This window comes from Mastacembelus armatus, chromosome 18 (assembly GCF_900324485.2).
Source record: "Mastacembelus armatus chromosome 18, fMasArm1.2, whole genome shotgun sequence".
Taxonomy (NCBI): domain Eukaryota; kingdom Metazoa; phylum Chordata; class Actinopteri; order Synbranchiformes; family Mastacembelidae; genus Mastacembelus; species Mastacembelus armatus.
This window is the reverse complement of record NC_046650.1, coordinates 18,635,453-18,661,098: the sequence shown is the minus strand read 5'-3', so window position 1 is coordinate 18,661,098 and position 25,646 is coordinate 18,635,453. Positions and strand designations below refer to the sequence as shown.

At 43.6% G+C, this 25,646-nt stretch overlaps 2 protein-coding genes and 2 long non-coding RNA genes across 7 annotated transcripts in view; 3 read left to right on the top strand and 1 right to left on the bottom strand.

Annotated features, from left to right (window-relative positions):
* Nucleotides 1-25,646, top strand: part of LOC113139796 (low affinity immunoglobulin gamma Fc region receptor II-like) — a 113,254-nt gene that overhangs the window by 56,558 nt on the left and 31,050 nt on the right. The window lies entirely within an intron of this gene.
* LOC113142029 (uncharacterized) lies at nt 7,690-10,029 on the top strand. The gene is made up of 3 exons (XR_003296897.2): nt 7,690-8,045; nt 9,364-9,365; nt 9,850-10,029. It is a non-coding gene; the product is annotated as an uncharacterized LOC113142029 (long non-coding RNA).
* On the top strand, nt 12,317-14,458 carry LOC113141985 (uncharacterized). The gene is made up of 3 exons (XR_003296888.1): nt 12,317-12,663; nt 13,610-13,720; nt 14,197-14,458. It is a non-coding gene; the product is annotated as an uncharacterized LOC113141985 (long non-coding RNA).
* LOC113139722 (polymeric immunoglobulin receptor-like) overlaps nt 19,078-25,646 on the bottom strand; it is a 28,683-nt gene continuing 22,114 nt past the window's right edge. The window contains exon 8 of one of the 3 annotated variants that reach the window (XM_026323170.2): nt 19,078-19,362. In XM_026323170.2, the coding sequence (XP_026178955.1) occupies nt 19,282-19,362 (81 nt within the window). In that variant the 3' untranslated portion in view covers nt 19,078-19,281. Of the gene's footprint in view, nt 19,363-24,133; nt 25,370-25,646 lie in introns of those variants that run through there. The other 2 variants (XM_026323178.2, XM_026323186.2) reach the window with 2 other exon arrangements.

Here is a 25,646-nt window from a genome sequence, read left to right as displayed (position 1 = left end):
AGGTCCTGAGCTGTTTATTCCAGCAGCTGGTCTAAAGTCCAAACTATGACCTGTTGAAAACTTCAGTCTGTTTAATCCATGTTTTATTTTAAATCTGTCCTTTATGTTTGAATCTGATGTGAGCAGCTTCAGTTTCAGCCTGATGTGGCCTGTAAAGCTTTTCTTTAATAAAGTCTGACTGGACTCAGCTCTGACTCTGGGTCTTTCTGTCTGATCCAGCTTTTTCTGGTCCAGCAGTGACCCAGTAACTGGTGGAACATTTGTACTGGACCCAGCTGGGACAGAGGGATTGGACCTACTTGTAGTTTGTGCTCAGCAAAGAAGTAGGTTTGTTCTTCAGGGAACAGAAAGTCCCAGTTTGTCCTAAACGCACCACGGCCTCAGAAGATCCGGACTCAACAGAAGCTGCATTTGAGCCTCAGACAAACTTTGCAGTGAGTTTTTGCTCAGAATCAAAGTCGTGCAGTTTGTCCCTCATGGGTTCCAGTGCAGAGACGTTCAGGGTCAGGGAGGAGAGTAGGAGAAGTGACGACCATCATAATTACATGCATCAATCCACCTGTGCTGTGTGGGATCGGACTGGACTGTGTTGGGGTCATAATAGTATGAAGTTACTGATTGTATTAAGTAACTCTATAGATGTTCATAGGGAAGCAACAGTCAACAGTGAGCTCCTGTGTGAGGGCATAAACAGGGAAGGTGTAGTCTCACTAGTGTAATCTGCTATAGCCAGCTAGTTAGAACTGTTGCTCCATAGGGTGGAACACGGAGTTAGCATTCATTTCTTAGAATGCATAGTGTTCTAGTTGACAGGGTTGATGGACAGAAGAAGAAGGTAAGAGGCAGAACCTGTTGTTCTAATGAACCAAATTCTGTGCATTGACAATGGATAAATTATTATAAGTGAGTGTTGGAGCGAACGATCAAAACTGTCGTGGGATTAATTTTCTAATGTGAGAGTACTGCATCGAAGAACTAACTATATGTGGGATTTTAAAATGAAGAATAAATAAAAGTAGTGATAAGAGTTAAACTGCCTGATAACAATAGGTTATCGAACATAGGAAACTGGTTTGACACCGGATTATAGATCGCTGTATTGAAACAGCCGGTCGGCCTGGTCTTATAGTCCTTGAGAAGTTCAGGTTTGCCAGTAACCTGATTGAAAACAAACGCACGGCTTGAGTGTCTAAGTGCACACTGGATATCCATGCTGGTTAACTGAGGTTTGCTTTAAGTACATTAAACCTGTATTTATAGTGTGAAAGTTAAAGTGCACATGAAACAGCCGAACTCAGCACAAGTTTGGTTGTGATTGCAAATTGAGTAAATTTTAAAATTGCATGGGCGAACACCAGTGAGGAGCCTGGGGAAAGGAACTTTGACGCAAAGGTAATGAGTGTGCTCTAAACCTGGTGCAGACACATATCTCATTCTATACTGAGGGGGAACATGGACGTGTTGCCTCCTATGTAGCAGAGGCCTGTAATTTCCATCATAGCTATACCTCCACTATGAGAGACAAAATGAGAGAAACAATCCAGAAAATCACATTGTCTGATTTTTAAAGAATTTATTTGCAAATTATGGTGGAAAATAAGTATTTGGTCAATAACAAAAGTTCATCTCAATACGTTGTTATATTCCCTTTGTTGGCAATGACAGAGATCAAACGTTTTCTCCAAGTCTTCACAAGGTTTTCACACACTGTTGCTGGTATTTTGGCCCAGTCCTCCATGTGGATCTCCTCTAGAGCAGTGATGTTTTGGGGCTGTCACTGGGCAACACGGACTTTCAACTCCCTCCAAAGATTTTCTATGGGGTTGAGATCTGGAGACTGGCTAGGCCACTCCAGGACCTTGAAATGCTTCTTACGAAACCACTACTTCGTTACCCGGGCGGTGTGTTTGGGATCATTGTCATGCTGAAAGACCCAGCCACGTTTCATCTTCAATGTCCTTGCTGATGGAAGGAGGTTTTCACTCAAAATCTGACGATACATGGCCCCATTTATTCTTTCCTTTACATGGATCAGTCGTCCTGGTCCCTTTGCAGAAAAACAGCCCCAAAGCATGATGTTTCCACCCCCATGCTCCACAGTAGGTATGGTGTTCTTTGGATGCAACTCAGCATTCTTTCTCCTCCAAACATGACGAGTAGAGCTTTTACCAAAAAGTTCTATTTTGGTTCCATCTGACCATATGACATTCTCCCAATCCTCTTCTGGATCATCCAAATGCTCTCTAGCAAACTTCAGACAGGTCTGGACATGCACTGGCTTAAGCAGGGGGACACGTCTGGCACTGCAGGATTTGAGTCCCTGGAGACATAGTGTGTTACTGATGGCAGCCTTTGTTACTTTGGTCCCAGCTCTCTGCAGGTTATTCACTAGGTCCCCCCGTGTGGTTCTGGGATTTTTGCTCACCGTTCTTGTGATCATTTTGACCCCAGGGGGTGAGGTCTTGCCTGGAGCCCCAGATCGAGGAAGATTATCAGTGGTCTTGTATGTCTTCCATTTTCTAATAATTGCTCCCACAGTTGATTTCTTCACACCAAGCTGCTTACCTATTGCAGATTCCCAGCCTGGTGCAGGTCTACAATTTTGTTTCTGGTGTCCTTTGACAGCTCTCTGGTTTTGGCCATAGTGGAGTCTGGAGTGTGACTGTTTGAGGTTGTGGACAGGTGTCTTTTATACTGATGACGAGTTCAAACCGGTGCCATTAATACAGGTAACGAGTGAAGGACAGAGGAGCCTCTTACAGAAGAAGTTACAGGTCTGTGAAATCCTGCTTGTTTGTAGGTGACCAAATACTTATTTTCCACCATCATTTGCAAATAAATTCTTTAAAAAAAAAAGTGATTTTCTGGATTTTTTTTTCTCATTTTGTGCCTCATAGTTGAGGTAGACCTATGATGAAAATTACAGGCCTCTCTCATCTTTTTAAGTGGGAGAACTTGCACAATTGGTGGCTGACTAAATACTTTTTTGCCCCACTGTATATGTTGGTGATGGTTGACCGATTCACAAAGTGGGTAGAAGCAATACCAAGAAAAAAAGAAGACACACAAACTGTAGTTAAGTGGCTAAGAAATGAACTCATTCCTAGACATGGGGTTCCCCGTAGCATTAGGTCAGATAATGGGTCACATTTCAGTAATAAGGAACTAGCTGCAGTAGAAAAAGCACTAGAGATCACTCACCGTTTGGTGCAGTGTACCACCCAGCATCGTAGGGAACAGTGGAAAGAGCAAATCAGACATTAAAGAGAAAGATTGCAAAGATTTGCCATGGCACGAAGCTGTGATGGGTAGATGCACTTCCCCTTGCTCTTATGTCAATAAGGAACTCTCCAGGTCCAAACACACATTTGACACCACATGAGTTGCTTACCGGAAGGCCAATGCCTGGACCACCCAGGGAGGGAGGTCATATGCCCTCTCTGGATGTGTGGCAAGTAGGTTGTGATGATTACATGACTGCTCTGACTAATTTGACTCGGGTTTTGTCTACCCAGGTGCAGCTAGCTGAGCCAGAAGCAACTCCAACTGAGACTCCAGCTGTACGATTAGGCGATTGGGTGCGTGTCAAAGTCCACAAGAGAAAGTGGCTTGAACCCAGGTGGACCGGACCCTATGAAGTTGTTGAGGTAACCTCACACGCGGTCCAGGTAAAAGGTAAAGCTGGAGCCAGTTGGCACCACCTTGACACACTGTGCACCTGCATCTCCGCCCTTGGCAAAAGTAGGGGAGGACGCCAAAGCAGTAGGAAATTGACAAGAATAACACACGTCCACCCCAACCATGGCCACAGTTGAAGGAAAGCCATGGCATCCTTTTAGGCATCAGGTAGTGGTCACCACAATAATAGTGTTGCCTTTGTTGTGGTGGGAACTACAGGAGAGAAAGGAACAGGTGCAAACCGATCATTCACGGTCCAAACGATTTGTACCAGGATCAGAAGTAGAGGGCAAGGGAAAGTTGCAAATTAAATGTATAGAGGGACTGGACTGCATAGCCCAGGTAGACCTTTGTAGTGTAGTGGAATGTGGAAGTGGCAGACAGGCACAGTGGTGGTGGACAGACAAGTATATTTGTGTGACACGTTTCAAGTGTTCTGAAACAAACTGGAAGGAAGGAGGGTGGAAAAGTTGGGGGTGTGATTGTTCAGCATGGCAGTGGGTATGAATATATCAATATATCAATATGGGTGAACAGGACTGGGGTTATAATCTCGATGATGATTTGAAACCACGACTGACGGTAATAAAAGCAAGCAGTACTACCTCCAGCTGTGCTGACCAAAATTGTAATCCCTTGATCATCACTATAAGGAGACCTAAACTATCTGACTCTGGAACATATGTATTGGAGGTATGGGTCTTAGGAACCGACCCACTGGGGTTGTTTCATATTAAGGTGACTGAAAATGCCACCCAAGTGCCTAATAAACCACCTGCCTCTACTCCCTCACCAGGTTTGATTCCAGGGATCTCTAATTCAGTAAAATACCTCCAGATTTGACCCAGGAAGACGTGTTAGCCATAGAGACTGGATACACTGATAGAAATGAGTGGTTGGATTGGGTTTGGCATACAGCACAACGGACTAATGTTAGTAATTGCATAGCACGTGCATCAGCTCGGCCGCAGCTATCCACATCCCCCTACCCATTAGGTGAAAACACCAGCCCAGAAGGTCTTAGGTGTGCTGTAACTCTTTTCCACAACCCCACTGGAGGAATGAGGCCCTGCCAGCCATTCCAGCATCTTTATCCACCAATCTCCCCCAAACAGGCCTCCATACCGCCCTCTGTGGTGAGCTATAGGTGAATTATACCTGTTTTAATTTGACTGGCAACGGGACAAAATTGGGCTTCCTTCCCCACAGCTACTGCACCCACTATGTTAAATTCAAAACTAACCATGCAAATTTAACTAAACAAGATTTTGTTGATCAGAAAACAGGAAGAGCTGAGCTGTGGTGGCTGTGTGGCGGACTGAAGCTTTATGCAGTGCTTCCATTGGTAGGGTCGGTGGGGAACCCAGGAGACTCTTTTGATCGTAGAATATATATAGATGCCATAGATGTGCCACAGGGAGTTCCAGACGAGTTCAAGGCTCGAAATCAGATAAGCGCAGGGTTTGAGTCCTTGCTTTTTTGGTGGAGCACAATTAACAAAAATGTGGATTGGATTAAGTATCTCTATTATAATCAACAACGATTTGTCAGTTACTGCAGGGATGCCATAAGAGGACTAGCTGAACAGCTGGGGCCTACTTCGTTAATGACTTGGCAAAATCGTATGGCCCTACATATGTTATTGGCGGAGAAAGGTGGGGTGTGTAAAATGTTTGGCGCCTTCTGTTACACTTTCATTCCAAACAATACTGCTCCAGATGGAAGTGTTACCAAAGCGCTGGCGGGACTCACTGTGCTGTCTGAGGAGCTGGCTGGAAACTCAGGTATAGATGACCCCTTTACAAACTGGATACAGGGTATATTTGGTCAGTATTCTAATTTGATTTTATCTGTTAATGTCAGTAGCTGTGTTTGCTGCTATTCTTGTTTGTTGTGGCTGTTGCTGTATCTCTTGTCTCTGCAGTTTGTAACTAAAGGAGGGGAGCCTAGGTCTACGATACAGATGCCGTTGCTACAGGCTATCCCTTCAGATGGTTCAGGTGACTCAGTAGCTGAGGAGGATACTCTGACATAGTTGCATGCCCCATAGAGTATCAGTGGTTTAGAGCACAGCCCCCACGGTGTGACTGGGGTGGAACAATGATGCAGTTTTGGGGGGCCTCCTCAAGAAGGAATACACTTACTTTATTTGCTTTAGTAAAAATAGAATTCACACCTTTCGGTGTGAAAGGAGGGATTTGTTGGGTCATAATAGTATGAAGTTACTGATTGTATTAAGTAACTCTATAGATGTTCATAGGGAAGCAACAGTCAACAGTGAGCTCCTGTGTCAGGGCATAAACAGGGAAGGTGTAGTCTCACTAGTGTAATCTGCTATAGCCAGCTAGTTAGAACTGTTGCTCCATAGGGTGGAACACGGAGTTAGCATTCATTTCTTAGAATACATAGTGTTCTAGTTGACAGGGTTGATGGACAGAAGAAGACTGAAGCCACCTACAGGGTCTAGGCTCATCGGGTGGGATGCATATCGTGCCGAGGGGCCACCACGATGGGAGGGCTAAGTTTAAACCACGGTGCCTCCCCAACTGTTTAGATTAAAACACATTCCCATATATAAGTTTGTGTAATGCTCAGTTAGACACTTCTCTCTTTGTGAAGTTGGTTGGAGGCTGCGATTTTATGGACAAAGAGAAGTTCATGTACATGATGATTCTTCAATGCAAATAAATCTTCTGAATTGATTTATTGAGACGAGTCCTCACTGCAGAAAACGAACGAGCTTACAACTGTTATAGGTTTAGTTAACGTCAGCTACCCAGCGGTACATAAAGTACTTCAAATTAGAAGTATATAAGGTAGTTAACGTCAGCTACCCAGCGGTATATAAAGTACTTCAAATTAGAAGTATATAAGGTAGTTCACGTCAGCTACCCAGCGGTATATAAAGTACTTCAAATTAGAAGTATATAAGGTAGTTAACGTCAGCTACCCAGCAGTATATAAAGTACTTCAAATTAGAAGTATATAAGGTAGTTCACGTCAGCTACCCAGCGGTATATAAAGTACTTCAAATTAGAAGTATATAAGGTAGTTAACATCAGCTACCCAGCGGTATATAAAGTACTTCAAATTAGAAGTATATAAGGTAGTTAACGTCAGCTACCCAGCGGTACGTAAAGTACTTCAAATTAGAAGTATATAAGGTAGTTAACGTCAGCTACCCAGCGGTATATAAAGTACTTCATATTAGAAGTATATAAGGTAGTTAACATCAGCTACTCAGCGGTACATAAAGTACTTCAAATCAGAAGTATATAAGGTAGTTAACGTCAGCTACCCAGCGGTACATAAAGTACTTCAAATCAGAAGTATATAAGGTAGTTAACGTCAGCTACCCAGCGGTACATAAAGTACTTCAAATCAGAAGTACATAAGGTAGTTAACGTCAGCTACCCAGCGGTACATAAAGTACTTCAAATCAGAAGTACATAAGGTAGTTAACATTAGAATCCAATAATATCAGATCCATTCATGTGAAATGGGCCATTCTGCACAATGAGTACTTTTACTTTGGATACTTCAAGTACATTTGGATGATGGTACTTGATCAAAAACACATTTGGTGAGTAAAGTAATCAGCTTTACCTGTTTGTGTTGACTAGGACTAGATGGTGACTAGGACTAGATGTTGACTAGGACTAGATGGGGACTTTTGACTTGGCTCTACCTGCTCTTGGTTCAGTGAATGTCACTGTACAATCGTTTCATTGCATCAAAGCATTTTGGTTCAGAATAAACTGAAGTGACATTTTAATATAAAGTAAAATAAAAGTTCCAAATGCTTAAATATCATCTTTGCATTTTTTAACGTGCCCCTCTGATTAAACACTGGTCCCCAGAGGCCCCCACAGTAAAACTGGCCTAGAACTGCTACTGTCTCTTCCTGGTTCTGCTGGAGGTTTTTTCTTCCTCTCCACTGTCACCAAGTGCTGCTCATAAGGGATTTGTTGGGTTTTTGTCTTTTGTAAAGTGCCTTGTTGATTGTGTTGTTATTGGACCCACTTGGTATCGGACCAGAACCAGATTCTGTGGTATGACCCAGGTCTACCATCACACTGTGTCAATTAAATGTGGGCCTGGACAGTTTGGTTGTTATTCAGACACCAACATTAAACGTATGGACAGTGATGGTCAGAGTCAGAAACTGCTCATTACACAAACAAACTGATAAAACAATCCAGTTTTTGTAAAACAGGTCACGGACTCTGGACTATGACAACAGGAACCATCCTCCATTACAGCTCGAGTAAACGACATGAACTCCGCCTTTAGAGGAGGAAGAGAAGAACAACAACGCCGCCATGACATGACCATGACTCAGGGCCCCCAATCTGAATAAAACCTCAGTAAGACCAGAAGTCTGTTAGTTTTCAGAAAATATTTGACATTTAACAGGATTCAGGTTTTCTCCTCAGAGAAACTTCTGAAAATGTGTTTTCTTTGCGTCTAATTATCGACTGTTGGAATGAGGAAATGAAGACACGTCTCTGCTCCGTTGCAGACACACGGACAAAGTCTGAACCATCGATAAACAGTTGATAATGATTTATACCAGATTGTTCTGGAACTCCAGTCATTGAGCCCAGACCTGAACCTGTTTCACTGGAACTGGTTTCTTTCAGCTCAGTAACTAACAGCACAACAACAGTCAATAACGTGGGGCATTCACTGACCCAGCTTACCTCCATAGACAGGACCCAGCACCGAGGATCCGATCAGACCCACAGAAACCATCCATGTTAGACAGGTAGACATCCAGTCTGTTGTTTAGTTATTGCTGATCCACAGAGAGAAAAATAACAACGTGCAGCAGAAAGTCACAGAGACCAGATCCTGTCAGACTGGCTGACTTCCTGAGCAGCAGTTTGACTTGATGTGGTTTGTTTATGTCACGCCCAAACCACCGTGACAGAGGAGTCACGTGATTTACAATGAAACAACAGAGATTACAGGAAACAGCTGAGCTGAACAGGCTCTGATGATGATGATGATGATGATGATGATGATGATGATGAAGATGATGGGACGTTATAAAGTCACTGAGCCACATATGACCCATCACACACACAGTTTCCTTGGGCCTGTGTGTCTATAGATGTTTATTGCTTCAGTCAGCTCAGGGTGTGAACTCATGTCCATGTGGTCCAGGGACAGGAAACCTGAAGGATCTGAACCAGGACCACACTTTGCTGCTGCAGTGATCTCTGCTGTCCTCAGCTGGTTTCCCTACAGGCACATGCACACTTGGTGAACAGAGACCTGGTGACTGTTGGATCCTGCAGAGAGATCAGCTCTCCAGGATCCCTGTTGCTGCCAGTCCAGCTCTGAGCTCCACTGCAGCCACTGACACAACCTGCTGACTGTGGACTGGGAACAGGTGAAGCTGTGAGGGACCTCACCACATCATCACGTTTGTTCCCAGAGGCAGCAGCTGCTCCTGACTCCAGTGGACTTTGGACTCAGGTTAGCCTGAAACAGCACATGGCAGCAGAGACTCAGGACCACACAGTGATCTGATCAGTGTCAGAACCAGACAGAACCAAGAGGTGACAGTCACATCAGGTGAGTTCAGCTACAGTGAGTTTAAAATGTTCATGACTGAACATTCACCTCCAGTTAAAGTCTGAGACTGGGTCCAGTCTCTTTCCACCCACATTAGTTCAGTGGTTACCGTCAGACACTCAGGTCTCACTTCCTCTCTGCCGACCCACAGCTCACTTCTACAGGAAGATGCAGCTGTCTCACACAAATGTCTCACTGAAATTATAAAGTTCATATTTCATGGGACTGTAGCTTCACTAAGAACTGGTTTTCCTAAGTCCTACAGACTCTAGTCAGGGTCCAACCAACAGACCTACTAAGTTTGTTGTCCGCACTGTGGACCAGCAGGTTAAACTAATTATTAACTACTTTTATTTATAAGGCAACAACTGACACAAAGTGCTGTACGCATGAATCAACTAAACATAAAGACAAATTAAATAAAAACAATAAAATTATGAAATGACCTCAGTCTGTCCTGTCGTCCCTCATCATCATCTATTATACAGGTAATAATTAAATCATTCACTGTTTTATTTTGTTCCTCAGTATCTGTGTAACATGGAAAGTGTTTCCATATTTTGTTTCTGTCTTTCTTCTGTTTCTCAGTCTCAGTTTCATCGTCACCACAGAGAAACTTTTGTCTAAATCATAAACGTGTCTCATAGTCGACTCAAACCACATCAACCACACAGGAAGGCTCAGCCTTTAACTGGGACACCGACCTGATCTGAGATCAGAGCTCATGTTACCTACTGAGGATGGAGGCCACGTCTCTGCTCCGTCTGCTCTGTGAGTTACTCTCTGTGTTTGTGTCTCATAACTTCAGATAGTTCAGATTCCACCACAACACGACTGGAGTCCTGATGTTTAGTTTCTTCTCTGTCTCTTTTCCTCTGCACAACATTTTTATGTTTCTGTTCTAGTTTGTTCTAGTTTGTCTGTTAGTCCCAGTCTGACTCTCTGGTTCTGTCCAAGATCCCCTGAGAGCCCAGTTAGTGTGGAGTTACTCTGGAGGAGGCTGCATGTGTCAGAGCACTTATTGGTTCCCAGCCAGAATGTTCCTCATCTCTGATAGAACCTGCAGGGTGTGAACTCGTCCATGTGGTCCAGGGACAGCAAACCTGGAGGATCTGAACCAGGACCACACTTTGCTGCTGCAGTGATCTCTGCTGTCCTCAGCTGGTTTCCCTACAGGCACAGGCACATGGCAGAGGACTAGACAGAGATTACCCATCATTCAAAGCAACATACAGTAGATGTTCCATGTAGTCCTCATAATATAAAGTATATCAACCTACCAATGAGTCAGACAGTTTATATTAGTACTGACAGAGTCCAGGAGACCACGACAGGCTGCAGCCAACCAGGAAAACCCACTGATCAGTTTTTGTAAAAGTGTTTGAGCTGCAGGTCATTAAAGGTTTAGTTGGAGTGAAACTGTGTCTGCACCACAGCTCGTCTGACTCTGAGTCCCAGCAGCTCCCAGTTTTTTGAAGACGACTTTGTGTCTCTGAGCTGTGAGGAGGACGACAGCTCTGCTGGATGGACCCTGAGGAGGAACACAACCAGACGACAGAGGACTCAGTGTGGAGCTGACTGGGAACATCAGCTGGTTCTTCCTGTAACATCAGCTACATTGACCCATCCGACAGTGGAGTTTACTGGTGTGAGTCCAGAGAGGGAGCAACCAGTCAGAGCATCAACATCACTGTCAGTGGTAAGATGAGCCTGTGGAGTTAGTATTGATGAAGCTGTGTGGAAATGGATGAAATGCTGTAGTTTGTCTCTGTGTTGAGGTGGAGCAGTGATCCTGCAGAGTCCTGTCCTCCCTGTGACATTTTCCTGTTTTTTAAGAAAACCCAGCTAAAGCTAATCCAGCAGAAGATCCTCCTCCATGAAGGTGATAAAGTTCATTTTGTTTATTTACCTGGATGTTCATTGTGTCTCTAATGTGTTTACACCATGTTTATATCAATAGGATATGATAAACAACAAAAAAACCTTCAGTTATTGTGACCAGATACCAGTGTTAGCTAGGTGTACCTAATAAACTGGTAACTGAGTGACGTGCTACGTGTTCCTCCCAGGATGAACTTTGAACTCTGATGATCCTCTGACCTTTATAACATTTACTTTTTGACCAGATATGAGTGAAACTAATGTTATTCCCATAAGCTTCAGCTGTTTGCTGCTGGTTAGCAAATGTTAGCATGTTAGCATGCTAATGTGCCTGAGTGAACACAATAAACATTACAGGTGCTAAACATTAGCATGTTAGCATTGTCACTGTTAGCATGTTACTATTTATTTCAAAGCCTCCTGAAAGGTTAACTATCACAAGTAAATACATATAACCCTAAGCCTGATCTGAAACTGGTCTGAAACTGAACCTGGTTCTCACCTACGTGTCCTCACAATGATGGTCTTCAGCTAAAGTCTGTCCACACAAACACAGAAAGACATAAATACACACAGTCTTGTTTTCATCCCATCTGAGGACATCAGACCTAACCTCACCCTAACCTTCATCTAACCTTACCAACAAGAGGCCCAACAATAAATACAAACTAACACACAGTCAAAGAACAGTCAACAATAAATAAAAGACAACCTTAAACTGAGTCTGAGGTTTAATGGTTTACAATATTATAATATAATATATATATAATATAGTATAATATAAATATTATATTATACAATAATAAATTAATAATACTAATAAGTCGTTTGTTGTTGGTCTTCAGGTGGAAGACGAGTCCTCACAAACACCTACAGAGTAAATTCTGATAATCTGATTAAAGCTGCTTCTGTGTGTGTGTGTGTGTGTGTGTGTGTGTGTGTGTGTGTGTGTGTGTGTGTGTGTGTGTGTGTGTGTGTGTGTGTGTGTGTGTGTGTGTGTGTTATTAGGGTCAGTCTGCTGACTCAGAGGAAAGCAGTTCATAATCTGCTCCCTCCTCAGTCTTCCCTTCACTCCTCTCCTCCTCCTTCCCTTGTTTCCTCCAGTGTTTCCTTGTTTCCTTTCCTTTACATCCTCATCATCACCACCTTTATCATTTAATCTGTTGAATAAAATGTTCCAGCTGTGAACTGTGCACATGTGCAGGACCTTAAACGTTAAGGTTAAACTGCACCTGAGCAGGAGAACAGGTGAGCTAAACATGAATTTGGCTCCTCCCCCACCTGTGTGCTCAGGTGTAGGTTGGTCAGACGTATCATCTCTGTCTAATCTCTTTATCCCTGTCAGGGTGACGGAGGAGACGCTTTCACTCCGTCCACTTTCTCCTTGTTTCTCTCTGGACTCCAAACACACACACACACCTGGAATTAAAGGGGCCAGGTGTGTGTCCTGTTTCCATGGCGATGAGTTTGATGGGTGGATTTAGAACACGTAACCGAGGGCGACGGATAATCAGCTGGCAGGTGAGTAAGGAAGCTAGTGGAGGATGCAGGTGTGATTATGATACACCCCATTTTTTCATATAAATAAAGAAAAAATAAAAGACTTTTAATTTAAATGATGTTTAATTGTGTTAAAATAACTGGAGTGTGTGTGTTTTGTTTACAAATTCAGTTTTTTACATTTTCCCATCTGTTGTGTGACGGTTTTTATTTCACTGCAAACAACACAATGATCCCCAAACATTGATTTCACTTTTAACCTGCTGCTCTGATTCCTGTGCCTTTCACAATAAAGGTGCAGGATGTGTGATGTATTGTTTTACATTTTAATTCAAGAATAAAAGCTGGTTATTTTCAGGAGACACAGATTGTTACAGAAAGAGAAGAAGAACAAGTGCAGCCTGTGTTCAGACCTGATTCAGTGACTCATCTGAGACATGTCTCCTCCCGTCTCCACCAGCAGCATAAAAACTCCATGTTTTGACAAAATGCCGTTCATGCGTCCATGAAGAGGAGCAGTGAAGCTCGTCCTCAACAACACGTCTCTGATGAACCTGCAGCGCCTCTGTGTGGACAGAAGGTCTCATGTGGACCCATCAGTGAGACCTCCAGAGTCCGTGTCACTGTTGTGCAGAGCTGGTGCTGAATGTCAGCATGAGCCACACATTTAAACACACTGGGCTGTGTTGTTTCAGGTGCTGGTCAAACTGGTCAGGTACTGGTCCAGTCTCAGGAACAGACTGATGTGTTTAAATCTTATCAGACCCAGCAGCTGTTTTAACAACTGTTAAAAATTCACCCAAGACCCAACTCTTGTCTTACACACTAACATGTGGTTCTGGAAGAGAGCTGCCAAAGCATCATGGGAGTTGTAGTTGTTGAGTGTCCCATGGTGATTCCATGCACAGGTGGAGACTTTAGATAAATCAACATGAAGCTCTGTTAGTTTCTGTCTGTGTGCCCACAGGAAGTCCACCAACATGGCTAAAGTAGCTCCGCCAGTCCCTGCACCTGTCTCCAGGTTAGCCCCGCCCACCATCATTCTTCAGGAGCCAGGTGACGTCAGGGAAGGGAACAGGTGAGTGGCTGTTGAAGAGCATCTTGAAAATGTTATTTGTGGCTGTCTGTGGAGATGTTCATATATTTACCCAGAATTCAGCCTGTCAGGCAGCTGTACAACCGTCCACACAGATGAGGCCTCAGGTCTGAGGAACCAGGAACAGGAGGAACAGGAGGAGCTGCTTCAAATCAGGTCGTGTTGAGTGTTGGGACAGTTCTGCAGAGGAGGTCTGGTCTTTAAAGGGGGCAGTGTTCAGGTCCTTAAAAAGCTTTAGACACACTGATGCTGTTAATTTACAGTCCACCCTAATTCCCAGATCAATAACATGGTCCAAATACCAGCTCCAGGACTCCTGCAGGAGGTTCTGAGTATGGTTAAGGGCTGGGGGGGTTCTGTTGCTGGTTTCAGGAGTCCCTCACATGTTCCAGGCTCCTGTGAAGGACTCAGCTGCTGGTGACGTGTTTTATCTGACTGTGTTTGTGTCTGTGCGTCAGGGCCCAGGGAGCAGCAGCAGGACTCCTGTTCAACGTCAACAACAGCAACAACAACGAGTAAGAAACACACAAACACGTGCACGTACACACACGTGCACACGCCTCATCCCAGTGTGATGCACGTCCTGTTTTCTTCCAGGGAGGAGAAGAAGAAAAAGAAGAAGGAGAAGAAGGAGAGAAAAGAGTAAGTTGGATTCTTCTTCTCTGCTGATTCAAAGGTTCAGGTTTAGGTTTTCTCAGCTGTGTCAGGTCTGTTCAGGTTTCTGGTGAATAAAACATCAGGTAATTCATCAGCCAGTGAGGAGACACTGACGAAGTCTTCTTCTCTGGTAGGAAGGAAAAACAGGAGAAGAAGAAGAAGGAGAAGGAAGAGGAGAAAGAGAAGAAGGCCAAAGTGGAGGTGTAGGTTTGGTTTTCCTGAGTCACTGAGCTGTGCAGACTGTAGCTGTTAATTCTAATCAATCAAAGTGATTATTGTCTCTGGGTCCAGTCCTCAGGAGATCACAGTCATTGATCCGGCAGGAAACACCTACTACTACTGGCTGTTTGTCATCACCGTCCCCGTCTTATACAACTGGACCCTGATCATCGCCAGGTAACACACACACACACACACAGACACACAAAGTAAAAAATCATGTAGTATCCTGGAATGAAGATAAACAAAAATATCACTACAAATTATAAATTACACAAAGTAGAGTTTCCAGACCTGACTAGAAACACTCTGGGTGATTTTCAGGTTTTTAGTTATTGGTGAGGTCAGCACAAACACACTGTCAGGATTGTCATCCTTCCTGAGTACCACTAAACACATTCAGGTTAGACTGGAGAACCACATAGAACCTAAAACTATCAAGGTGGGCTTTCATGAACTTATGTAGCTTGTTACATAATAGAAAACGATATATGTGCTGTGTGAAACTATCAAACAATAAAGTTAAACCACATTCCGGTTATTTCTGAAGTTAAAATTAAGAGCCAGAGTTTGGTTTGTCCCTTCTGGGCTACTGTAGAAACATGAAGCTGCAACATGGCTGCCTCCATGAAAGGAGACCCGCTCCTCATGTAGATTTAAAAGGCTCATTCTAAGATTAAGAAAATGCAACGGTTGGTATGTTTGAAAATCTACAGTTTTGCAGCTTCAACATCAGATTGGAGGAAAAATTCATCTGAATTTGTGTTTTTCTTTAAAAGATAATTTTTACGTTCATGTACTTTTACCTCAGTAAACCTATTCCAGCAGGGGGAACTGCTGAACCAGAGTAACCAGTGACCTTTGACCTGAGCATCCTGCAGCGTTTCTTCTCCTGGGACATTTTGGTTCCACCTGTGTGTCTGCACATAAACACCAGCGATGAGACTTGAGGCTTTTATTTTGCTCCCACAGACACAGACTCCTTCAGACTCACCTGTCCACACAGGTACGTGGACTGTACCACTGGTCTGTGTCCATCAGCACAAAACTAAACCCAAACATGGTCTGTGTGTGTTAGTGACAGTGAATCAGACAGAAAGACACAGAGTCTGAGCTGAGCTGATTTATTATTAAAATAAACCTTTCCAGGACATATCAGGCTGAAACTGAAGCTGCACACATCAGACCTTTTCTTAGGAAAGACTCGTCTGGACCAAGTTCCAAGTGGACCTTCAACAAGGCAACATCCACATGAGGCAGAAAAACAGGAGACACAACTGAGCCTCAAGACCCACAGAGAAAGAACCTGGTCATTCCATATGTAGCAGGTGTTTCAGAGGCTTAAGTGGATTTTTGGGAAACATCAGATACCAGTCCACTTCAAACCCACCAACACACTGAGACAGAGACTGGTTCACCCTAAAGACCAGATACCAAAACAAAAGAGGACCGATGTGGTGTTTGCTGTCCAGTGTCAGGAAGATTCAGACGGCCCTCCCTCACACCTGTACATTTAAATTAGATTCAGTTTACAGGTGCGGCCTTCACCTAGTGAACACATCAAATTACATTATTGCTCCTCCAATAGCAACAAGCTGGACTCATCTCCAGATGAACTGGGGACTCTGTGCAAAGACAACCAGCATCAGTGTGAAGAAAACGAGATGACTGTGGACTCTGAGGTGGACTGCATCATCCTGACTGGCCCTTTTCACTGATAGAGCAGGATTTGATGTTGTCTCCTGCTGATGAACTGTCAGTCATCAGCACCCAGACCTACTGTGTGTCAATGTTCACATGCAAATCCAGCTTTGGTGTCACACCTGGACACAGCTGTACAGCTGCTGAGACCACAGGCTGGTTTGCTCTGGTCTGGGTCTGAGACTCATCTTTGACTTTATGCTTTGGGAAATACCAGCAGTGTCAGAGAAAAGTCCAGCTGTGTCCTGCAGACCCTGTTCCTATAATCCACTCAGACTCAAAAGCCTGAGCAGCTACAGGTGTTTCTGGACAGACGGACTGTGTGTCGTGTTGGTCGGGCAGTTGTTTGTGTGGTTGGTTGGTTTGTGTGGTTTGGCCTCGTCAGACAGACAGAATATAAAAGTTATAAAAAGTCATTAAGTTTCTAACAACGTGGACGGACACACGTCCAACATGTATTTGATGTTTCCTGAGGCAGGTCTGTGATCGTCCATCACAATGAATCTGCAGCTTCATCTCATCCAGCTTGTTGGCGAGAGACGTTACAGTGGCCTGTTTTAGTCTGAGAGTACAAAGGGACTGTGGAGGACTGACTCAGATCCTCCATCAGTGGGAAACATAAAAACACTGTCACCAGCTGTTGATCCTAAAGAGTTTCCTAACGAACGGCTCCTTTCACACAGCAACGAGGACAGTTTCAGCACAGCCTCACATTTATTTCTGCTTTACATTCAACATCCACAGTAACATAGTTTAAAGGAGTCAAAACACACTGGATCTTGACTCTGTGCCAGCAGTGTTGGTCTGAAGGACTTTTAGGAGGAATCAAACTTTAAGGTTCAGCACAGTCCAGCAGCTCAGACTGTAGTATTCTAATAATCAAACACCTTCAACTAATGAATAATAATAGTAAGAAGTACTGTCCTCAACTCATAATAAGGTAAAGAGTAAAGTCCATGTGTGACACTTTCAGGGCTGTGAATCAACTGGACTCACTTTCAGACTCACAGACCAGGAGACAGAATGAAAACCAAACAAAGAGCAGGGACATGGTTCCACTGTTCATCTTCTCTTCTGTCGTCTGGTCCCGTTGATCCACAGACGGTCTGTAATAAGTTTTCACTGGCCCCTGATTCTCGGAGTCTGTACAGGAAACAGGTTTAATCTGTGGATTCACATGAGCTGCAGAAACAGCCTTTTAAAGCCCCCTGCTGGTTGGTCCTGGTCACTGTGTCCACCATGTTCACACAAAGACACAGAACAACAAAGAACCCAGAGACGACAGAGACAGAAACCCACTGAAAAGAAAAAGATCCAAACCCTTTTGTTGCTGTGAAAACAAAAAGAGCAGCTGCTCCACCATGAGTCAGTCCCACTAAGGGCAGAGACCTGGAATAAGCCCCCACCTGAGTAACCACATGATCCCTCATCATGTTGTTTTCTGTCCGTTCAGACTCAGGTTGTGTTTGTTTTGCATCAGTTGTTCAGTGTCTTCATGTTGTTCAGTGTGTTCCTGTCATTTTATCATCTTTGGGGGGTTTTCAGTCTCTTTCTAGTCGTTGTGTCGTTTCTTTGTGGTCAGCAGCTTTAAGTTTTACCTGGTGGCTGATTCTCTGAGTCTGTGCAGGAAACAGGTTTAATCTGAATCTGTGGACTCACAGGTACCTGCAGGCTGGGTCAGATTAAAGAAACAACAGCTCATGTCTTCACTCGGTCAGTCCTCACATAAATGTCTTCATATATGTATCATGCTGTGCATTATGGGATGTATTTCATATTTCCATGTAGCTAATACATGATGGAGCATCACACAGAGTCATGGTCTGAAATATTATCATGTAATATGGATAAAAGCTTCATGTGAACATGGTGGACACAGTGACCAGGACCAACCAGCAGGGGGCAGCACAGACACTTCAGTCATTTTAGGGCCCATCCATCATCTAGACCCCCTTAGTCCTAACCAGGGTCACAGGGATCTGCTGGAGCCTATCCCAGCTCTCTTTGGGTGAAAGGCAGAGGTCCACCCTGGACAGGTCCCCAGTCCATCACAGGGCCACATAGAGACAAACAATCTCACACACTCACACTCACTCCTATGGGCAATTTAGAGTCACCAATCAACCTGACATACATGTTTTTGGACTGTGGGAGGAAACCAGAGTACCTGGAGAAAACCCACACAAGCACAGGGAGAACATGCAGACTCCACACAGACACTGGCTCAGTTTGGACTCACTCCAGGTCCAGCTGGGATTTGACTAAATGCAAAACATTTTCAAATATATAAAACATGTGAATTTTACTTTCAGATATGTTTCTGGGAACAGAGGCTTCTTGTTCAAACTGTCTAATCACAGACACACATCAAACAAAAATACCTGCTGGTGACGTGTCTGCTCATGTTGACAGAACCATATAATCATAACCAGATGTCAAACAGTAAATACTCAAGTAAAGTACAAAAACCTCAGGATTGTACTTTAAAGTATCTGAGCAGCTGTGAGTGAAGTGATTTTCCTCAGTCAGTGATGTTAACCTGCTGAATGACGTCTCCTCCCTCTGTCTGCAAACACATTCACTGAATCTCTGAGGTTTTTATGACAAACCAGACACAGTCTGAGTCCAGGACAAGGGTCAGTCCCTTTAATATGGAGGAGACTGAGGTTATCAGACTGGAGGCTTTTAATTTGAAGGAATAGACTGAATCATTTTGTTCTAATGAGGAACAGACTGATAAGAGGAAGAAATGATAAAAAGCTTCATCCTGACAGTCTGATTGATCAGGAGCTGCAGGGAAACATCATCTAAACACTGAATGGCTCATCCCCTACTGACTTTTCATTTGTCTCTGTAGTTTCAGAGTCCTCTGTTTACTCATGACAGGATGGAGAAACACATCAACACTGTGTATAAATAAACAGCTCAGCCACAGTAAAGCTGTTCTCATGGTGCAGGTATGGAAATCATTTGTCTTTCAGGGCGTGATGGGAACCCTCTGGTGTGAGCCTGTTCTTCTGACACTGAGGGGAATAAGTGTCCAGACCCTAAATGAGAATATATGGCAGTAAAAATAACCAAAGTGAGCACAGACTGAATCAGCAGACATCAAGAACATTTAAATCACTGAAATTGGCTGTAATATAATCTAATGATGGAGTAATCCATCCATCCATCCATCCATCCATCCATCCATCCATGGTCTAGACCCATTTATTCCTATTTAGGGTCAGGGGGATCTGCTGCAGCCTAGTTAGAGTAATCAGAGTAAAATAATATGTAGTTGTCACTAAAACACTGGATCACCCTGAGAAATGACAGTAATCTCTCACATTGATGTGGACATAATATAATTCTCCATAAATTAGTCCCACCTGTGTGTGAATTAGATTAAACTTTACTGTCATTACACATTTACAGGTACAAGGCAACGAAATGCAGTTAGCATCTAAGCAGAAGTGCAGAATCTACAGTTTGGAGACTAAGGCAGTGCTATGAACATATATACAGATGTGAGGACTATAAACACACTGTAGAGAGAAATATGTGCTATAAATATATGTACAGGCTCAAACTATGAAGGCTGTTTACAGATGCATGTGTACAAATGATGCCTTAAGCTAAGTCACTAGTGCAACGGGCATAGAAACAATGTTGAGGTAATAATAAGTAGCTGTCTATTATTCAGGGTGTAAACTGTCAGGCAGCCTCCAGTCATATCACAGACCTTTGAGTCATGTGTAGTTTATACAGCTACAACATGGGACTGTCTCTGAGGCCCAGGGTGTTTTCTGTGGCGTCACTTTGAAACCGTTTCCTTCCTGTAGTTCGAGCTCTGACCAGAAACAGGAAGCAGCAGAGACAACGTGCTCAACAATAACTCAAGATCCCATGGTCAGGCCTGCAGTCGTAGCTGAAGAGGGAGTAGAGTAATGGGCTGAGCACAGAGCCCTGTGGTTCACCGGTGATGATGGTGGAGTAGGTGTGGCCTGACCTTACATGCTGAGGTCTGCTGGTCAGAAAGTCCAGTATCCAGTTACAGAGGAAGTTGGGTAGCTTGGACGGGATAACGGTGATGACTGCTGAGCTGAAGTCTACAAACAGCATTCTAGCATATGTGTTATTGTCCAGATGTGAGAGCACAGAGTGGAGACTGTGGAGTCTACATCCTCAGTGCTCTTATTTCTGTGGTAGGCAAATTGATAATGTCCAGTGTAGATGGGAGGCTGTCCTCTAGGTGGACCAGGACCAGTCGCTCGAAGCACCATCATAACGATGTGTGTGAGTACAACAGGGCGGTAGTTGATCAAGCATGTCGGGGTGGGGTGTTTGGGCACTGGCACAATGAATTCCATCACGGCCAGCAGCTTTGCATGTTTTGATCTGGGTCAGTGGAGCGTAGACATCACTGTACCTGAGTGTGTGGGGTTGGTGGTCTGCAGAGGGTCTGGTCTTTGTTATCCGGGTCAAAGTGAGCATAAAGTGATTTAGCTTGTTAAGGAAAGAGACATCTGTGGCTGGGGGTCGGGGGTCAGAGTTAGAGAAGTGTTCCTCCACCTTCAGCTTGTAGCAGTGCTTCACCTTCATGATGCTTCAATTCAATTCAATTCAATTCAATTTTATTTGTATAGCGCCAAATCACAATACAAATCATCTCAAGGCACTTTACAAAAACTAAAACTAAAAACCCAACAATTCCCTTATGAGCAAGCACTTGGTGACAGTGGAGAGGAAAAAAACTCCCTTTAACGGAAGAAAAAAACCTCCAGCAGAACCGGGCTCAGTCTGGGCGGCCATCTGCCTCGACCGGTTGGGGTGAGTGGATAGAGCAGAGAGAAAAGAACAGCAACAATAAACAACAAATAGACACTGCAAGGTGGTGGGGCCAGTAACTGCACATCAGCGATAAACAGCTCCAGGACCAGGGACACCTGCAGAAGGTACAGAGAGAACAGAGAGAGAGGGAGAGAGCACAAACTAGGGGAGAGAGAGAGCACAAGGTTAGTGACATTCAATAGTGGAATATACATGAGGTGGGAGGAGAGAAGAGAGAGGGGGGGGGGGGGGGGTTAGGGTAGGGGAGCTCAGTGCACCGATGGTCCTCGGGCAGTCTAGGCCTATAGCAGCATAACTAACTAAGGGATGGTTCAGGGTTGCCTGAAGCCAGCCCTAACTATATGCTTTGTCAAAGAGGAAGGTTTTAAGTCTAGCCTTAAAAGTACAGAGAGTGTCTGCCTCCTGAACCCAGGCTGAGAGCTGGTTCCACAGGAGAGGAGCTTGATAGCTAAAGGCTCTGCCTCCCATTCTGCTTTTGAGAACTCTGGGAACCACAAGTAGGCCTGCACTCTGAGAGCGAAGTGGTCTATTGGGATAATATGGTACTATGAGGTCTTTAAGGTATGAAGGAGCTTGATTATGAAGGGATTTGTATGTGAGAAGAAGGATTTTAAATTCTATTCTATATTTTACAGGGAGCCAATGAAGAGAAGCCAATATAGGAGAAATATGATCTCTCTTGCTAGTTCCTGTCAGGACTCTGGCTGCGGCATTCTGGATTAATTGGAGGCTTTTTATTAAGATATTAGGACATCCAGATAGTAATGAGTTACAGTAATCTAGCCTTGAGGAAACAAATGCATGGACTAGTTTTTCTGCATCATTTTGAGACAGGATGTTCCTAATTTTGGAAATGTTGCGCAGGTGAAAGAATGCAGTTCTAGAAATTTGTTTTATGTGTGAGTTAAAGGACATGTCCTGGTCAAAAATAACTCCAAGTGTTTTTACAGTAGTGCTGGAGGCCAGGGCTATGCCATCTAGAGTAGCTATAATTTTAGAAAAGTTATTTCTGAGATTTTTTGGCCCAAATATAATGACTTCTGTTTTCTCCGAGTTTAAAAGTAAAAAGTTACTGGTCATCCAGGCCTTTATGTCAGTTAGACAGGCTTGAAGTCTGGTTAACTGGTTTGTGTTAACAGGTTTAATAGATAGATATAACTGAGTGTCATCCGCATAGCAGTGGTAATTAATAGAGTGCTTCCTAATGATATATCCTAAAGGAAGCATGTACAAGGTGAACAGAATAGGTCCTAGCACAGAACCTTGTGGAACTCCATAACTAACTTTTGTTCGTGTGGAAGGTTCATCATGGACATGAACAAACTGGAATCTGTCCGATAAATAGGATTGGAACCACTTTAACGCTGTTCCTCTGATACCAATCACATGCTCCAGTCTCTGTAATAAGATGTTGTGGTCAATGGTGTCGAATGCTGCACTAAGGTCTAGGAGGACAAGTATCGAAACAAGTCCATTATCTGAGGCTAAGAGAAGATCGTTGGTAACTTTCAACAGTGCTGTTTCTGTACTATGATGTGCTCTAAATCCTGATTGGAAATCTTCAAATAGTTCATTCCTGTGTAAGTGGTCTGATAGCTGCTTAGCAACAGCTTTTTCTAGGATTTTAGAAATAAATGGCAGGTTGGATATTGGTCTATAATTAGCCAAGACTCCTGGATCAAGACTAGGCTTTTTGAGCAAAGGTTTGATTACTGCAGTCTTAAAGGCCTGTGGTACGTAGCCTGATACTAGAGATAAATTTACCAAGTCCAATAAAGATGAGTTCATTAATGGCAGGGTGCCTTTAAGCAGTCTAGTCGGGATGGGGTCCAAGAGACACGTTGATGATTTCGATGAAGCAACTACTGATGTAAATTCAGAGAGATCTATAGGAGAGAAGCAGTCTAAACATAACTGAGGTCCTACAGATGATTCAAGAGCTACTGTAGTAAAAGATTCATTTATTGCAGGTATAGGAAGCATCTGCTGAATTTTATCTCTAATAGTTGTGATTTTATTTGTAAAGAAACTCATAAATTCATCACTGCTGAGAGCTAAGGGAACACTGGGCTCAACGGAGCTGTGACTTTTTGTCAGCCTGGCTACAGTGCTGAAAAGAAACCTGGGATTGTTCTTATTTTCCTCTATTAGTGATGAATAGTATGCAGTTCTGGCTTTACGGAGAGCTTTTTTATATGTTAGTAGACTGTTTTTCCAGGCTAGAAAAATTTCCTCTAAGTTTGTGGAACGCCACTTCCTTTCCAGCCTTCGTGATGCCTGCTTTAAGGTACGAACATGTAAATTATACCATGGGGCTAGTCTCCTCTGAATCACTAACTTCTTTTTCAGAGGGGCTACAGAATCAAGCGTTTCACGCAGTGAGGTTACAGCGCTGTCAACAACATGATCAATTTGGTAGGGAGTAGGATTAAGGCAGCTGCCCTCCACTATGTTTATACTTGGCATAGATGCAAATAAAGATGGAATCATTTTCTTAAATTTATTAACAGCGTTGTCGGATAAACATCTGCTGTAGTGGAATTTTCTTCCAGACGCTGCATGATCCATCATTTTAAATTCGAAAGTTATTAAAGAATGATCTGACAAAACAGGATTTGGGGGAAAAATTATTAGATGTTCAATTTCGATGCCATAGGTCAGAACAAGATCAAGGGTGTGATTAAAACAGTGGGTGGGTTTATTGACGTTTTGAATGAAACCAATTGAATCTAATATAGAATTAAATGCAATGCTGAGGCTGTTATTTTCAACATCTACATGAATGTTAAAATCTCCCACTATAATAACTTTATCTGATCTAAGCACTAAATCAGACAGGAAGTCAGGGAATTCAGTTAAAAACTCTGAGTAAGGAACAGGTGGACGGTACAAAATGACAAGTAGAACTGGTTTTTGTGTTTTCCAGTTTGTATGTGAGAGACTAAGAGTGAGGCTCTCAAATGAGTTATAACTGTGCTGAGGATGAAAGTTTAATAACTCAGGTTTGCCCTGGATACGCTGTAGACCTGTGCATCACCTGGTCTGAGGGCAGTTTGTGGACCTGCTGAATCACTGAAACCATGTTTTTAAATAACAGATAACGACCATTGTGATTTTCCATCAGGGTGGTGAGTTGTTCTCATGGAGAAATGATGGACTAATTATGATAATTATATAAGTCATTACCCAGTATCTCACAATAGGTTCTCTGGTAACTGGTCACTCCTTAATATGGAACCCCACTCCCCCATGTTCACATTACAAATGTCCTGACACCAAACTGTAGGAGAACTGGTCCAAGCAGACAGCTCCCTCCACTGGAACTGGGCTGTGAGGTTCTTTAAATGTGAACCTGCTGATTTTAGTCCTGGATGTGTCTAGAGTCTGGATCTATGACCTTTAGTTGACGTTGACATGTTCCCAGTCTGAACAGCAGCTCCACCTGCAGCAGCAAACATTAAGAAGCTGTTTCCACAGTCAGTCAGGAACAGTCCAGTCCGGTCCCACACAGCACAGGTGGAATGATGCTGTTAGAACGGTTGGTGATGGTTTAGCTCACAGTGACTGATGTGAGGAATAAAGGATAAAAACCTTCCTCCTGCCTGCTCAGGAAACACGGAGCCTGTTGTTTCTAATTAGAACATGATGTCCAGAGAAATCCCCCACACTGTTTCACTTTCCCTTCTGTCATTTAGAAGCTTCGACCAGTTGAACCAGTTTGAGTGTTTGTCCTGAGGCGGCAGCAGGAAACAGAACCAACAGTGTCAGGATGGTTTGATCCACAGCAGCTCAACACTTTGTCTCCACATTTGAGATTCAAAACAGCCTCTTATCCTGCTGCAGCTGCTCACAGCATTAAAGGAACTCTGCACGGTTCCTCATGTGTGAGCACAGGTCTTCATAGGTCCTCACTTCTCCTACACTCCTCGCTGACCCTGAACGTCTCTGCACTGGAACCCATGAGGGACAAACTGCACGACTTTGATTCTGAGCAAAAACTCACTGCAAAGTTTGTCTGAGGCTCAAATGCAGCTTCTGTTGAGTCAGGATCTTCTGAGGCCGTGGTGCGTTTAGGACAAACTGGTACTTTCTGTTCCCTGAAGAACAAACCTACTTCTTTGCTGAGCACAAACTACAAGTAGGTCCAATCCCTCTGTCCCAACTGAGTCCAGTACAAATGTTCCACCAGTTACTGGGTCACTACTGGACCAGAAAAAGCTGGATCAGACAGAAAGACCCAGAGTCAGAGCTGAGTCCAGTCAGACTTTATTAAAGAAAAGCTTTACAGGCCACATCAGGCTGAAACTGAAGCTGCTCACATCAGATTCAAACATAAAGGACAGATTTAAAATAAAACATGGATTAAACAGACTGAAGTTTTCAACAGGTCATAGTTTGGACTTTAGACCAGCTGCTGGAATAAACAGCTCAGGACCTGCAGCAACATGTTCAGTCAACAGCTTTTAGGATCAAACCACATGGACCTGCATCATGA